Here is an 18012-nt window from a genome sequence, read left to right on the forward strand (position 1 = left end):
ATCTCTATTAGGCACAACATTGATTCGACGACTAATGGAAGTCCAAGCATTGTCACCGGGCTTCCAAAAGGCCAATACTCTCCGACCACCATATATTGCCATAACTTAATAGTTGGGATCCAACATTGGATCTGCTGACAAAACTGCCTTGTACATTAACATACCGTGGATTACGTCGTCTTCGTCAAGTTCAAAAGTTGAGAAAGGTGGAAGCTTAATTTCACTGTTCAAAAAAGGATTAAATGGACTAACATCAAAAGTAACATCGCGTACTATCACCAGCCACCCATAACTAGAACCTTGGCAGAAGAACTTGTAGTTTGGAACTTGTAACTTTTTTTTAAAAAAAAATTGAAACTTGTATAACTTGAAATTGTAAACTCTCTTCTAAGAGGGTTTTAGTTTTATCTCGCCTTTTATTTCCAATCTCAATTTCAAGCATCTTAAATTTCGATTTTACTTTTCAGGAATTAGTGTGTCGAAATGGTATGGTGGATGCCACCTTAAGGTTGAAACTAATGCTAGATGGGCAAATTAGATTTGGAGAAAATTTTAACCACCCACGCCAACACGCCATCCAATTAATTGGATGGTATGACTAAATTGAAATGTTTTGAAAGTACAATATTTATTTGAATAAAAAAAAAATACGTTGTCTGTTTTGAAACCAACTGCAAAGTTTGATATATTTTTTGGTCTTTTTTTCTTAAATTGTTCTAGGTATCTTACCATATACTAGGTTTCTATCACTCCATAAGAAGGTCCGCTTCTGAGAAACTTTGCCTGGTCCCTTAACATTTGGAATCACAGCCAGCCCCATGGCAAATGTCTGAATACCGTGACATACTGGCTAATTATACCCTAGATTATAAAAATCTAGCGTGGTTGGTTTTTTGGATGTACTTGAAAGCACTTAAGCACGCTTCTATTGTGACTTTATTGTACCCAACACGCACAACTGATCAACATGTGGACTATTGATGTCGAGTTGTCGTGATCTGGATATATATGGGTGTCCTTTCCTAGAAGCCCAGATTTAGAGAAGTCTGAACTGTTTAGTGAACGGTTAGGAACTGATATATATTGGCATATTGCTTATTAACGTGAAAGATTAGACAAGCAAACGCAAGACTCATGAGTGTGTGCATGCTTGGAGTAGGAAACTTTGAATCTCTTTAACCATGGAAATAAGAATACGTTGGGTACTTGGATTTCGAAATCAAGTTGGATTTGGACGTACGAGTATGTGTCTTTAGAAACCTCTTTATATAATTTTCTTTTATGATACTTATCGGGAAAAAAAAAATCTTTTATGATCTGTGCGTGAGAAACTTTAAAGATTGAAAATGGAGAATTTGTTGACACTACCGGACCATCTTCTAGATCTGATTGTACAACGTTTACGCCTCCCAGATAAACTTCGATTCAGTTGCGTTTGCAAGGAGTGGAGATCTATGTGCGGGCCTCTGCAGTTTCGAAATCATCTTCCATGGCTCATCGTTCCTCACCAGGACTATGTCACTAGTAAACCTGGTACAATGGCCTTCGATAACAAAGATGTTGGTTTCTTCAGTCTATGTGATGAAAAGATTTACAAGGCAGAGATACCAGAGATTACTAACAGACGAATCTGTGGGTCTTTTCCAGGAGGTTGGTTGATGACGGTGCACGAAAATTCTGAGGTTCAACTATTCAACCCTTTCTCAAGATCCCTAGTCTATCTTCCACCTCTCACAGAATTTCCTGGTGTGCAGGAAATACTACTGCCCAAAAACGAAGGTGAGGGTAGCCAATACACTGGTGCTGGGTTGGAATCCCAGTACCGTTTCTCATTAAAGAGTATGCGTGATAGATTCATCGTTAAGGTGGTAATGTCCTCATCGTCCGTTACTAGTGGTACGATAATTATGGCTATACAGGGTATTGAGCGAACTTTGGCTTTTTATAGGATTGGCGGCGATCAAGATATTTGGGTTCCAGTTACCACAGATAAAAAGTCTTGTTTCTTCCGTGATCTCACTTATTACAGAGGAAATTTCTATGCTGTTCATAACAATGGATATGTGGTTGTCGTTCATGGTCTAGAGACACTTGAAACTATTCCCTATACCTATACCGAACAAGTTACATCTGAACCGCCTGGAAAGGTTGCCGAACGGTCTTATATATTGGAATCATCAGGCGACCTAGTGGTAGTGCGCAGGTATATACTTGCAGGACGAGATCGAAAATCACCTCATAAAACGGTTGGATTCAAGGTCTATAAGTTGAATTTTGGAAGTTCTAATAAGTGGGTTGAAATTCAAAGCCTTGGAGATCGTGCTCTATTCTTGGGATACAATAGTTCGTTTTCTATTATGTCCAGCCATTTCTTGGGGTGTAAGAGAAATTGCATCTACTTCACGGACGACTTCTGGAGTTATTTTCATGAACGAGGATTTGGAGGGCAAGACATGGGAATATACAATTTAGAAGACGGTACTATCAACGAATTTCTTTATCCAAGTGAAACTCTCTTAGTTATGCCACCCCCAATCTGGTTCATACCAAACACATCATCTGTAGTGCACAACAAGCAATCAAAGAGGAAGCGGGCAATCAAAGAGGAGGAAGCAACAGAGCTTATCTGGATGGATCTTAAAAAGCTCAAGCTTTAGGGATGAATCAATAATTGTGCCTACTTTGGATGTGGAGGGTTAGTACTTGGTCAAAGTGGCTGTTACTTTAGAGGCTTTTCAATTTTCAAATTAAAGAAGAGGGAGAGACAGTGGATGACATGCTATGGAATTGTCCGAAGGTGCAGGAACTATGGAGGTGGCCGGTTAGCTTACCTGTTTGATGTCGTCAGACTAGAAGCTTTGGCCTTAGTGAGTTGGTGACTCTCACTCAAAAATCTAAGTAGCATTATTCAAGATCTTGGGAATGCTGCGGTGGTTTATCTCATGGTGCAAATTTGGATGACCAGGCATAAGTGTTGTTTTTGAATAGAAGAGATCTCAGCAGCAAGTAATCAAACATTATGGTGAAGCAAGGTGTCTTTGCTACGGAAATGCTATCAACATTCACGTACGATGTCCAGTGATTTACATGACATTGCAGCTTTGAAGAGATTGAGATTGCGATTTAGGTATAGGCAACTAGTTGCTGTCAAGGACGTACCTACCTGAACTGGCCTGGGTGTGATCAAAATCAACGTGGATACGTGGATGGTTCTTCAAGGGGAAATCCAGGCTGGGGAGGTGCATGCATAATTTGCAGAGCCACTTTAGTTGAGGTTATTGGTATTCTCTGTTATGGTGGTATTGTTACAAACTTCGAAGCGGAATGCAATGCCATGTTTTGGGATTGACACAGCTAATGTGGCAGAGATGCAGTCATGGCATTCAACAACAAGAACATCCCTTTGAGTCTTATTATTAGATGGACAAGAGCTACCAAGCATATTCTTTTTTTTTGCTAAGGTACCAAGCATATTCAAGAATGGAAGCTGAGCAATACTTGGGGGAATCGAAAAGCTAATTTCAGGGCTGTTGCAGCAGCAACCTTAGACAAGGTTGGAAGGGTTTGGTGCACTGTGACAGTATCCCAGATGATTTGCTTAAGTTTGAATTGGTTGTGTTAGTCATTATCATTGCGAAAAAGATAAAGAAAAAAAAAATGGAGGCTTTACAAATTATAATGTTTCTTGGAATTCTTGCTGATGATGTATGCTTATACATAAGGGAGTGCTTTCTGCTGGTTCATGGTTTGTAGCTAGCCAGAGTTGTCAATACTTGTAATGCAGTTTTCTTTTTCTTTATTTACTTGTTCGTCTTTTGCTAAGCAAGCTAAGAATATCGTATTAGAGTCTTCTCGACAACATCCTTTCACCTCCAGATAAGAGGAACAAGCTTAAAAGTAGGTAGTGGAGCACAGTTCGTTAGTTATGCATGTACTGATAGTGTATCGTTTTCTAGAACCGTGAACCATATATGAGCTTTCCATATGGTACTGTTTCTAACTTTTAAGATATCTTACTCAAAGTTTCTACTCTATTACTACATGTTAGGATTTTACCGCTCAATGAAATTGTAAAGGTTCTATTTGGTTAACCTTACAAACGTAGGCAATAATATGAGAAAATGGTGTTTGTGGGATTGAATTGACCGAGTTCGTTTTAGCGAACTACCTACGTATCAAGTTCTCTCTGTTGGGGGGAGACTTGAATCAGGTCAGACGTAGTTCCTCATCATTTTTATATATGCAAAGTGTCAGCGCCTCTCGCATTCCCGCGTCAGGTCAGATCCAACCTTGATGGCGAGTTATGGTCATTTATCATGAACCATGCCTAAAGATCCGGTCTTGATGGTTGTAATAAAGACATACGTTACAAGCCGTCGCTAGACGAGAAGAGTGAGCGCTATGCAGGTCGTTTCTGGACGAGATCATCCACTCGACTCGAGTCACTTTGAAGCGAGCTCGCAGGTCGAATGGATGAGATCGGTTGGTGGTGTGGTCGCTCTAGGTGAGAGTTGAATATGTTGCTTGCCTGATTTGAGTCACTATAAAGCAAGCTATGAGGACGAGGATATGAGGTTGGTTGTTAACTCTACTGTGCTGGACACGTGTTTGATATTTATTGGATTGTGAATATTACTCTCTCACAGTAATTTGGCATCACAGTCGTCCAATTTTCGTATCCTGGGAAGGGCTAATTATTAGCTAGACAATTTTTCGTATCCTGGGAAGGGCTAATTATTAGCTAGACAATTATGGTTTGTTGAGTATGGGCACAGTAATGAATTATAAATACTAACTAGAAAGTAGACCCGTGCATATGCACCGGCTCTTTTAAAAATTTGTTCAACAATTATAACTATACATATAGAAATTTTTTAACAAATCGTGATTCATGTTTTCGTCGCTAACCTGTTTTAATTTCCTAATAAATTGTTTCAATCAAGTCTTAAAAACCCGTTTTAATTTCTCAACAAAATATTTTAATTAAGTTTTAAAAACTCATTTTTTAATTGGGGGAGGGTTCCCATTTTAATTTAAAAGTGTGATTCCCATTTTAATTAGAAGTGCTGATTTTTTTTTTTTTATTTTTTCAATAGGGGGGAATTTCCATTATAATAGGATAAGGATTCTCGTTTTAATTAGAAGTGTTAGAATTTCTTTTTTTAATAAGAGAGGAATTCCCATTATAATAGGATAATGATTCTCATTTTAATTAGAAGTGCTAGATTTTTCTTTTTCAATAGAAGAGGAATTCTCATTATAATAGGAGAATGATTCCCGTTTTAATTAGAACTGCTAGAATTTTTCTTTTCAATGGAAGACGTGGAATTTTAAGAGAGCTAGAAAAATACATCTTGTGGGAGCTTTAATATTAACAAGGTTTTTTACCCGGCCATATGGCTGGACTAATTTAGAAGATATTTTTCGTGATGGAAAAGGTTTCATTTATGAAAATCACAACCTAGCTGACTGGTGGGATTTGGAAAATTGTTAATGGAGATTAACAACTGTAGGTCATGTATATTAGATCGATGTAGTAAACTTTTCTAGAGGGTGCAATAAGACCTTTGATTTCGAACATATTCCACATATTACGTGAATCTGACCAACTATATATAGTCCTGGAATTTACTTGGATGGAGAAGAAAAGATAGCTACTCTTACTCTGACTTCCTTTGTTTGTGATGAATACAACCACCTACTCATGGGTTCGCAGAAACCATATATATGTACAGGAGAATTATTGCTATACTCAACCCCAGTTTATAAGTAGCCTTTTCATAATCCATTGAGCTAAATATCCAATTTGTAGTGATACATAGAAACATAACATGCTAGATACTTCTCATTTTACAACAAACTTGCTCCATGTATAAGGTTATAACGCATACACACAAAATAATCCCTAACAATATTCAACGGTTTGAAGGTTTGAGATTGTGATTGTTTGCAAAATCTCGAGTGACTAACCCTAGGCTATTGGTATTGGATGTTCCAGTATTCGGAAATTTAGTCTCATTTGATGTCACGTGCATGGAGTGTCTTTTTAGCTTAAAGCAAATAAATTTAAAACCCTATGGTTTTGAGAAATTGATGTAAGATGCTGTGAAGCGTTAGCTCTCAAACAATCTAAAATAATCGATCTCTAACCAAGAATTGTTATAAATCGATCTTTAACCAAGACTCGATCAAATAAATTGAATAAAAAAGAAGTTCCTCTCAAAACCCTACACTTAGCCTTATATAGGCGACCTACAACATACCCGAAAATATGAACCAAAACAAGGGCCCAAAACTACCAAGGGCGCCTTTATTCCCTATCATTCTCCCCGTCTTAGAGGACATTCGTCCTCGAATGTTACTAGCACAAAGACAGAAGATGAACAGCAAAGCATACGGAAGTCGTCCTTGAACTTTGCCACGACATTGACTAACTTGCATAGCTTGACGAAAATAACTCGTGGTCACAACAACGCACACAGACAAATATCTTCTGAAAAGAAAGCAATGATTCTTCTCCATTAATAAATCTTCGAGGAACAAATCTGTGAAACCTTCAAACAAACACACAAAACCAACACAACCAGATTTTTCCTCCAAATTAGACAAACTCGGATCCACAAAACACAAAACAGACAATTCTTCATCATCAGGATAAACATCATAAACTAGTGGTAAATCCCAGTCGATAAACTCCTTTTTATCACCAACTTGATAATACAGCCTCTCATCAACAGACTCCTCATCAAACACAGGGGTTAAATCCCAATCAACAATATGCAATTTTTCCTCAACTGCAAAATTAAAAATTGAATTTTTTTCAACCACATCAACAAAGTTCAAAGTTTTAGAACTTTTTACCTTCAATGCGGCTTCCATTGCTGGTGTCTAACGCTCATAAGATTGGTCAAGCTGCCGAGTAAAGGCGGCGACCTGGCGGGATAGCAATGCTACTTGCCTAGAAAGTTCGGCCATACGCTCTTTATCATATACATATCGGTTAACAGGTGATTCGATATTAACCGATGTAGGATGTTCATGGGCGTTAGCTCTCAAACAATCTAAAATAATCGATCTCTAACCGAGAATCGATATAAGTCGATCTTTAACCAAAGAGTCGATCAAATAAATTGAATAAAAAAGAAATTCCTCTCAAAACCCTACACTTATTGTTTCTCTAATTCCCCACTACTTTGAGTATGCCCTTTTTTAAAGGCATCATGTTTGTTATATATATATATATATATATATATATATATATATATATATATATATATATATATATATATATATATATATATATATATATATACTACTTGGTATTCTTAAAAACAAGCTTAGCAAAGATAGATGCAACAATTAGCAAAACCTTGCTAAAAATATCTCCATCTACAATGGTTTCACAGTGAAAAAGGGGGTTGATTTTTTTTTTTTTTTTTTTTGAAAAGATTATGCAAGGCAGACCCCCACCTGTACATAGAACCAAAGGCATAAAGCTTACAAGATCCCCAAAGAGTATGATCTTTAAAGGGGTACATCTCCTCCCTAAGAGAACTACAAATCCCAAAGAGTTAAGGCTATCAGCCATACAATCATGAAACACTCGTGAACAAAATCCACTAGGGTGCACATAAGAATAACAACACAAACATCTATCTACCACCGAACAAAAGTTTGTCCCTTAAGACCGGATGATCTTTCCTTAGATTTTTCTGTGCATTCTCAAGATCATAGAAAAAAGTCCCACATTCACAACATGCATATGTTAAACCAAGAGTGCCATCCCAAATCTCCTCAATATATCCATCAAGGTTTTTACCTTTGTATTTTTCCTTGGATGCTTGCTTCATCATAGTTAAAGTATGACTAATTTCACCAGGTAAGCGCCCCCTAACCGCATTCGGAGAGGGTTCTTTACTTACCATAGTCATTTCGTCGACTGGAGTTGCAAAATAAATTATTGTCGTGTTGTTGCTGCTACAAGACTTGGCTTTAGTATTTGGTGGAGAAACATGAGATTGTTTCCACCCACTAGCTCTCTTAGCCTTTGCATTCTTTTTGCTCAATACCGGAGTGAATTCTCTTTGATCCTCTTCCCTAGTAGCCTCCAGTCTTGAGAAAATAGGATTAATAGTGGAAGTTAATTATCAAGTTGTTGGGTTTTTCAACAAGAGATGGTTGAAGAGTATCATCTTGGTCTTCAATATGGAGGACACCATGACTCCATGAGCACCAATATCAGCATTAACAATTGCACCAACAACAACTTCAATGGCAGGAGAAGGAAAAGGAACAAATTCAACTTCAACTTGCCCAAGGGTGTCGGAAGTAATATCCTCGGTTTCAACAACATTACCAACCACGTCGGTAGATTGTATATCAAATTCTAGCTCCAACTCGACTGTTGGGTTTTGCTCAATACCGAAGTGAATTCCCTTTGCTCCTCTTCCCTAGTAGCCTCCAGTCTTGAGAAAGGAGGATCAATAGTGGAAGTTATCAAGTTGCTAGGTTTCTCAACAAGAGATGGTTGAAGAGTACCACCTTGGTCTTCAATATGGAGATCACCATGAGCACCAATATCATCATTAACAATTGCACCAACAACAACTTCAATGGTAGGAGAAGGAGAAGGAACAAATTCAACTTCAACTTGCCCAAGGGTGTCGGAAGCAATATCCTCAGTTTCAACAACATTACCAACCACGTCGGTAGATTGTATATTAGATTCTAGCTATCCAACTCGACTGTTGGTGGCTCCGTGAAGGAGATTCAATGATTTGTTCAGTTGTGTCTTGCATTACATTAGCACCTTGAGCAGTAGCTTCAAGTTGTTCCTTGTCCTCAATTATAATAACCGGTGCATCCATGTTTTGACCCTCATCAAATGTTCTTCCATAATCATCTCTTAAACAACTAGTTTGCCCCTGTTGTGCATTCTTCTTTGCCCAAGGGGTTGAATTTTTAACACATGCATTCTGTATAGTCGAAGAGCTCCTAGGTAAATATTCAAGTGTTTAATAGATGAATAAATGACCTCTACTGAAAATAATGCAATGCACTTTTGGAGTTTACCATATATATATAGTAGCTTGATTCGTGTAGAACATTATTATTCTCCCTCCTGGTGATTCCTTGTTTACTAATACAGTAAGGTTATAGACATATATTTCAATCATCCGTTAGTTGCATTTATGTTAAAGAGTAGTTTTAGCATGCAGTCGATCGATCAGTGCATTAGTTTTGAATAATTTGCCATTATGCAACCAGTTTATGTATGTATATATCATGGTTTCTATGGTAGAGCTGCTCCAACCTATTGGGTGGTTATTTTTGTCATTGAATTTACCTATTCATATTCTCCTTTATTTCCAAACTTGCTAGTACATGAATATGCTAACACATTTGCATGTAGTCTTCAGATTCAAATATATCGGTGGCAATATATTTCTTCCTCCTTTAGGTCATAGGAAAAAAATTCTTAGTTTCAATAATTTTAGTGTTTCACCAAGTTTAGATTCGATACATTGCTTTTAATATAATATAAAATATAATTCATGTAGATTTCGTTATGTCGGGGAAAAATATTTCCTCAAACATCGTCTAACAAAAATTTTGCACATAAGATGAGTGAAATTTAGTCCATTCTAAAAATAGTATAACTAATAAAGCAACTCCTAATAAAGATACAAATTAACTAACTTGCCAATCAAGTTGTTTCGATTTTCCAACTATTGGAGGTGAGTCATCTAACAAAAATTTTGCACATAAGATAAGTGAAATTTAGTCTAAAAATAGTATAACTAATAAAGCAACTCCTAATAAAGATACGGATTAACTAACTTGCCAATCAAGTTGCTTCGATTTTCCAACTGTTGGAGGTGAGTCCGCTTACTTGAGGTATGTGCACCACTTCAAAACTTCACCACTTCAAATTTTCATACTAAGTGCTCAGGATACAGCGAGTGCTTATGAACCACTTACCTCGCCAGGGCCAAAAATCAAATTGGTATTGTCAAGGATTCAGTTTGGAACAAAGTCCCCATTTTGAAACATTATGGTGCCAGGAACAAAAAATCGAACAACAATGCATACCCCACCCATTGCATACCCCTACGAATAAAATTCTTTTAGTTGGATGATAAGTCTAGCTAGTGAGAGGGCAGCGCCACCTATTGCATGCCCCTGCCAATAAAATTCTTTTAGTGGGCTGATAAGTCCAAATTTAGGCCAAGTCATGTTTTTTTCTTGTTTATTTTCCAATGGTAACCAACAAACAATGAAGAGAGTATCTTCGCCGCCAACAACAATTGCAAATCAACATCAGCCATGAAGAAAAGATCAAAGAAGAAAAATCTTGGACAAAGGAAGTTGGACGGGAAGATCAATTGGGTTTTTGATCTCTATTATAAATAAATGAAAATTTGTCGTTAATATAATAGAAGATACGTTCTAACTTCTAAGTAGTTTAATTCCTATTAGCAGTTCGAAACAATTGGGCTCTATTTTGAGAATAGAAATATATTCGATTACTATACGTAGTTGTTTCCTATTAGTTGTGTGACACTGCAACTCTCTCAAAAACGTTCGTGAGTGATTCACCCTATTAGTTGTGCAGTCCACCTCAGATGTACTCTCTTTTAAGTAGTTTCCTATTAACAATTCGAAACAATTGGGCTCTATTTTGAGAATAGAAACATATTTGATTACTATACGTAGTTGTTTCCTATTAGTTGTGCAATACTGCAACTCTCTCAAAACATTCGTGGGTGATCCACCCTATTAGTTGTGCAACTCTCTAAAAAACTTGAGTGATACACATGGCAGAACTAAGTACTAGTTGTGCAACTCTCTAAAAAACGTGAGTGATACACGTGGAAGAACTAAATACTGGGAAACTGCCACATAGGAATTTCCAAGTCCACCTCAAATGTACTCTACTTTAAGTTGTTTCCTATTAACAATTTGAAACAATTGGGCTCTATTTTGAGAATAGAAACATATTCGATTACTATACGTAGTTGTTTCCTATTAGTTGTGCAACACTGCAACTCTCTCAAAAACGTTCGTGAGTGATCCACCCTATTAGTTGTGCAACTCTCTAAAAAATGTGAGTGATACACGTGGCAGAACTAAGTACTGGGAAACTGCCACATAGGAATTTCCAAGTCCACCTCAGATGTACTCTCCTTTAATACAATACAAGGTTTTAGACCCCGGCCATATGGCCGGGCACTTGTAGAGAGTTTTCCTTAGAGTGGTGCATCTCCTAGTATTTGCCTGGGCAGTCTCGAACTCCTGTAATTGTTCAAGCTCGATCTTTAAGGCCAATGTCAATATTTGTATTTCTATTCTTTTTTTTTTTTAATTTATTTATTTTCATAACAATCAAACTTCATATAACATCACAAACTTGCAAATATAGTATTGAAGGGAAATGCAATTTGAGTTCGTACTTGACGAAGTATTGTGTAAGACGTTGTAAGCTCTAATAGAGTTCACATATTTAAATAAGATAGAAATAAAAATTTTAAGGCATCGTCATGGCTTCAAGTATTCTTCAACCTACTGAAACCGAAGAATAATATGGTTCCATCCTTCACGATGCCATCAAAGTTTCAGTAATTGGACATTTGGATATAGGAAGCAAAACCATTGTGCATCAATAATATGCTCGAGTGCATGGGTTCCCTTTCGCCATCTCGTGACCATAATTCCTCCATTGACATCCATCAGAAACCGGAAAATACATTGGTGCTTCACACATGCTTTAATGGAGACTTGGAACCTTCCTAATAGTGGCTTGATGATTGACCCTAGCTGCACCACTCACTTTAGGAAGTGCATTCAAAAGCCAGCCTTGTATGATCCATGATAGTAAGCACACATGACGGTAAGTGGACATTAGTAATTAACCTAGAGCTTCATTTCCTTTTGAAATACTAAAGCTTTTCAGAATTGTATGTTCCAATAACGCACGCTCTGGCCACTCTTTTTTAACAAATTAGGAATTATGAAGAGATTAGGAAACTACTCATTCATCATGTTCAGTCTCAATTCAACTTGGCCAAAATTGTGACCTTCAATAGGCACGATATAATAACTTGTTACATAGATCCTTCACAGATAGATTTCTACACATCATCTAACCCTTAGCTTTACTAAAAAGTAAAAAAGTAAGATGCAAGTTGTAGAATAGTATTTAGGATCTGCTTCAATCAATGTGCTCCAACAATGCATTGCCCCTAAACTAATCGATCTAACAACCCATTAAGAGATCATGTTCAAGGTTTGACCTTCCATCCCCCAAAAAAACAATTAAACTATACTAAAATTTATTCCTTGTAAAGCTTTTCCAAGTTTATTATATCAAAACTCCACGTGTCAAAAGCGTGCACGAGACATTTAAAATTGACCATCATCAAATAAGAAGGTCCCATATATATTCTGATAAAATCAATACATCCACGTTAGAAAATTGAACAACCCTACTCAATAGTAGTTTCAATTTAGAAAGTTGATAGTAACAATTCATAATCAATCTGCCAAAGAATGATGGCATTCTTTTGATTTCAATATTATTTCTTGATTGGTTATAGGTAAGGGGAAATTTTGTTCATCGGCGGGGGTAGATCAACTAACAAATAAAAACGAATAGATTTTTGCACCTGACATTTTTTTTTTGCACACAAGTAAGGATATTTTATTAATATAATAATATAGTTACAGGAGATATAATAGCTTAAAACTTAGGGTGATACATGACCATAGCTAATTAAAACCGGTAATAGATTCTATGAGGATTTTCTAAGCATCATATCTGATGTAGTCTGTCTTGGTGTAGCTCCAACAGGATGTTCCTCTTTGCATAGATGAGCCCTTTTTTCCACCTAACAAAGTTTTCCTCCTATAACAACAATTACAGAATAATGCACATTGACAAAATGTTCACAAAGAGGCTTAGGAGACTTGCAGAAAGTGCACTTTGACAAAATGTTTATTATTGTAGTTAAGAATTCTCTTGTCTTCCTAAAGGGGTCTTGCATACACAATGATAATAATGTTGATCCTTAGGAATCATCATGCTGCAAGTCCTTTTAAAATCATTGGCCAAAATTGAAGAATTTAAGCAAATTATATCATTATTAATACAACAATGGAAATAATAACAGATCAAAAGTAATCTAAAAGTGATATGATTGTGGGTGAGCTCTCCCTGTTTGAACTTAAGGTATGTGGATTCTACACAATAGAGGTTCCATTCAGCTTACACTATTAACTTAAAAGTCATTTATGTTGAGGATTATATAAATACCAATCGATTCTCCCTCTACACAGATAACTTGTATTTGAACACAATTCAACTCCAGACAAATTATAAATATCAACTACAACCTATACTAACATGCCCAACTCGCTAAACAACTATTAACAATATATAATAATGTAAAGCAATAAAAGCAAACCACAATACAAAGATTTACCGTGGTTCGGCCAATGGTGCCTACTTCCACAAGAGCTAGTTCTTTATAAAGTGGGAAGGAAGATTACAATCTCTCCTTTCAGTCTCTCACCTTACTAGATCACTCCTCTCTCTTTACAAGGTTGTCTCTCTGTAAAGGTTATCTCTCAATCTTGATTGCTTTCAAGATTGAGTTTCTCTCTTTTGTTCTTTGGTTCTTCTCTGGTTAGGTTTATCCAAAACCTTGATTTTGTTTTTATATCAAAAACACAAATTTCGCGGTTACTGTAGCGAAGCCCACGAAAAATAGACTTGAGCGCAGGTCACGCCTCGGGCAAGACCAAGTAGGGCGCAGGGTGCGCTCACTCTACTGGAAGTCTATCAAAGGCCTAAAAAGCTAGTGTCGCTCTCTCGAAAAAGTTTTAAACCCGAGAAGTGGCGCTTCAAGCTTTCCCATGCAAGCTGAAATTCTTTCCTCCTCATGTGAGGGATAAAGCCAACAATTTAAAACCACTTGGGTAACGAACGTACTTGTAATAAGATATTTAATTTTAACTTGTTTAATTTGTTTCCTCATTGTCTTTAAGTGTATCTTGAAACCTGTCATTGATAAGCAATAGCCTTAAGCTCTGTATAATACATCATTTTGACGATTTATATAGCTTCATAGCTACTGAATATACTACGTACTACTTTATCAATATCATTATGAACAGATGTCCATTTATTTGTTCAATATATATAGGTACACTTTCCCGTGGTTTTCAAACAAAATAATCAGTCTCGAAGTACCTTGTCGTTGTCTCACACCTGATGCACTCGTTTTTGGGGGGGAACAATTTTACTGGCTGTTTGTAAAGGAGTACAATACAAAACTAAGGGTTATATCTTTCGGATTTAGCTACATCAATAAGCCATTATGATGAGGATGGGATCTTTAGGTGTATCAAATTTATTAGTTGGTATTTGATAATCAAAGGAATATTTCCAACGATGATGAATATACAGATAGTCAGATTTTCCAGGCTGTCTCTTGATGATTAATTCCAACGGGTTCAGTTAAGTGTGTAAACTTCCCACTTCAACCAAGTTGGTTATAAATGAAAATAGCTTCACTAAGCCCTATGTATCCTAATATATAGCAGGTTCAAAAATGTACTTGTGTACGTGTCATGTACAAAATACTTGACGGAAAAAAAAAGTGTGATGTACAAAACGCCTACCACGACAATTACATGGAAAAAAAATAATAATGGTATTGTAACAATTGTGTAAAAACAAAAAAAAAAGATGGAGATCACGCACCTTGGAAAGGGACACTGTGGGATTAATGTACATAGTAGCAGGATCAAACAAAACGTTCCACTGAGTGCGAGTAGCAAGATTAAGCATGCGCATAAGCAAATTTGTTAACCAACAACACCTCAATTTTATTGGTTTCCTTATCTTTTCCAAACCGTCATAATCTATAAGTGTTTTATGCTGTTAACAACATATTGGATCAAGTTAAAGTAGAAAATATCTTCCGCCTTATATGATATGCAGCGAGATTTGTTGAATACATACAGTGGTGCTAATGGAAAGGATATGATATGAGCATGGTAGTGTGATCAATCAAGGGTAGTACACTTTGAGATGAGAGAAATATCCATAGTTCTATACTTCACATAAGGTGATCCATCACCAGATACTTTTTTAGTACAAGAAGATAGAATATAGGCGTAATTAATTACATGAACTATTGTATAAAGATTTCTCAATTGGAGTTGGTCGTATGGGATTTCCTTGTGATGTAGAATTAAGTCGTAGATCTTTGTAGAGATTATTTCTTGTAATTAAATTATTATTAAGAGAAACAGAGTTTATAGGAAACACTCTCCCTAATTATAGGAAACTTTTTAATTTCAGAATTAAGCCGTAGATCTTTGTAGAGATTATTTCTTGTAATTAATTGTTATTAAGAGAAACAAAGTTTATAGGAAACACTCTCCTTGATTATAGGAAACTTTTAAATTTCTAACTTGAGTGTTCCAATTGAATTAGGAAAGTGTTTAACATGGAAATCAACTCTCTATGCATGTTCCAATTGAATTACGAAAGTGTTTAACGTGGAAATCTCTATTTAATTTTAAGTGTCCACATGGCAGAACTCTCTGTCAAGAATGTGCCACCTAGGAAAAAGATTGTCCACGTCACATGTACTCTCCTTTAATATATAGAGAGGTGATATATAGATAGGAGTAAAGAGAACTACCATCACGCTATCGGGCCAGTGCCAACAGGAAGCAGAGTGATCAGCCGACATGGACTAGTATGGTAACATGCATGGTGGCTTGTAGGTTCTCTTTGACACGGCTGTGGAGTAGAATTAGATATGGTGGATTAACAAAATGGAAATCATGATCAGTGACATTAATTTGCCATTGATCTAAATGTTAAGAATTTCGGATCTAAAACCACAATGTTTATTAAAACAGTCACAGCTGTTGCAAACATCTGTAATTGGCCAAAATTCGCTATAAGTTTATAAGGAAGGTTGTCATATGTCATCGTCTGCACCAACTAGTGGTGCAATGTTATGGCCATAATACAAGGTGTAGTGGAGTGTACATTGGCTTTCTATAGAATTGGTCGGGATCAAGAAATATGGATGCCAACTACCTCAAATCCAATGTATTCCTTCAGTTATCTCACCTATTACGACGGAAATTTCTATGTCGTTCACCAGAAAGGATATGTGGTCGTTATTCATGGTCTTGAAACGCCTGAGCCTCTTCCCTATACCAAACAGGTTATATCAGAGCATCCTGGAAAGGAGGCGGATCCTGCAAAAGAAGGCAAACGATCTTATATATTGGAATCATCAGGAGACCTGTTGGTAGTGTGTAGGCATGTTGTTTGGGACAGAGATCTAAGAACACCTCATAGAACGTTTGGATTCAAAGTTTATAAGTTGGATTTTAGAAGTCCTAACAAGTGGGTTGAAATTCAAAACCTTGGAGAACGATCTCTATTTTTGGGATATAACCGTCCATTTTCTGTTCTCTCTAGCAATTACTCGAGCTGAGGTATAAGTCGAATTGCATCTACTTCATGGACGACATTAGGGCTGGTTATTACTTTTGTAAACAAGGCTTTGGAGGTCAGGATATGGGCATATTCAAATTAGAAGATGGTAGCATCGACAAATTTCTATATCCAAGTGAAACGCTCTTAATTATGCCACCCCACCAATCTGGTTTGCACCAAGCATATGATGTTCAGTGAACAATGAGTAGCCTAAGAGCATTCCCAATGCAGGTGGATATGGGGGGATGTGAAAATAGTCACATCTTTTGTGTTCAAAACCTTTGGCCAATGCAAAGGTGAATATGTGGTGACTATTTTCCCAAGTTGAAACGAGGGTGAAACCTTCAACCGAGATAGTGGTTGACTTGTGAACTTCGGACGGGATGTTGGATTCCGTCTCGTGTGTTTTTTTTTTAAATGGGTTTCTTTTCGGACGGGATGTTGGATTCCGTTTTGCGTGATTTTTCAACTTTTTTTCTTTTTTTTTTTTAAATTTCAGACGAGATGTTTCATTCCGTCCGGAGAGTTTTTTCAATTTTTACGTCCAGTAACATCCCGTTTGAGATTAATATTCACCTTTGCATTGGGCAGCCTCACCTTGTTTTTCACCAAAACGGTGGAAAAGAGGGGAAATACTGCCTACGTGGAGGTGAAAAGAAGGGGAAAATAGTTGACTGCATTGGGAATGCTCTAAAAGAAAGGATAACAACTTGTATTGCGGACATTGAGTGCGTACTTGGCCCAAATGGTTGTTGCTTTAGACGCTTTTCAAGGTATGTTCCTTTTTTCTCCTATGTTAAAATGTAAGGGAGGGATTTCTGCAGCTGTGAGGCCACACTCTTAAACCTCCATTTTGTCAATTAATTAAATTTCTACTTCTACTGCAGTTAGTGTTTCCTTCCTTGTTCTTTTTTCACTATGTAAGCTATAAAATCTTCTAGACAACCGCAAGTGAATATCATAGTTATACTTATTAGAATATGTTAGTATTAGTATATGTCCAATATGGAAAGTCCTATGTTTCTATAAGTGTGGACATCCATATCTAGTAGTTGCTATTATCATATTTTAGGTTAGTATAAGTATGTAACTCTGGATAGAGAACAAACTCTCTCTCAGACTCTAAACTCCAACCCTAATCAATCTCTAGTCTTCTTTGTTCTTATTCTTGGTTTCTCTAATATATCAATGTTACAACTCTCCTAGCATCACCACTAACATAGAATTTAACATGGTATCAGAGCAAGGTTCAGTGGTATGCTAGGAGAGGAATCCCTCACCAAGAAACAAAATCAAGTTTATTTAAGTTTTTCAGTATAGTATTCAAGTCAAGTTTCAAGAAGAAGAAGGATTTCTCACAAGAAGAAGTTTTTATATCTCAATTCAAGTTTCAATTTTTTTCTCTGGCGAGTTTACTATTCACGGTATTGTTCATGGCACTGTTCACAGTACTATTCATCGTCATGTTAAAGTAAGTTTTAAAG

At 36.7% G+C, this 18012-nt stretch overlaps 2 protein-coding genes across 2 annotated transcripts; both read left to right on the forward strand.

Moving 5' to 3' along the window:
- Positions 1-1079: 1079 nt before the first annotated feature.
- LOC147505416 (F-box protein At2g26160-like) lies at positions 1080-4034 on the forward strand. Its single transcript, XM_086557948.1, has 2 exons — positions 1080-1682; positions 1755-4034. The coding sequence occupies exons 1-2, from the start codon at positions 1347-1349 to the stop codon at positions 2655-2657; spliced, it is 1239 nt and encodes a 412-aa protein (XP_086414074.1). The 5' UTR covers positions 1080-1346; the 3' UTR covers positions 2658-4034.
- A 12003-nt stretch (positions 4035-16037) lies between these two features.
- On the forward strand, positions 16038-16526 carry LOC147505417 (F-box protein At2g26160-like). Its single transcript, XM_086605539.1, has one exon. The coding sequence runs from the start codon at positions 16038-16040 to the stop codon at positions 16524-16526; it is 489 nt and encodes a 162-aa protein (XP_086461665.1).
- The last annotated feature ends 1486 nt before the right edge of the window (positions 16527-18012 follow it).

This window comes from Coptis chinensis, chromosome 4, assembly GCF_015680905.1.
Source record: "Coptis chinensis isolate HL-2020 chromosome 4, ASM1568090v1, whole genome shotgun sequence".
In the NCBI taxonomy this organism is placed as follows: Eukaryota; Viridiplantae; Streptophyta; class Magnoliopsida; order Ranunculales; family Ranunculaceae; genus Coptis; species Coptis chinensis.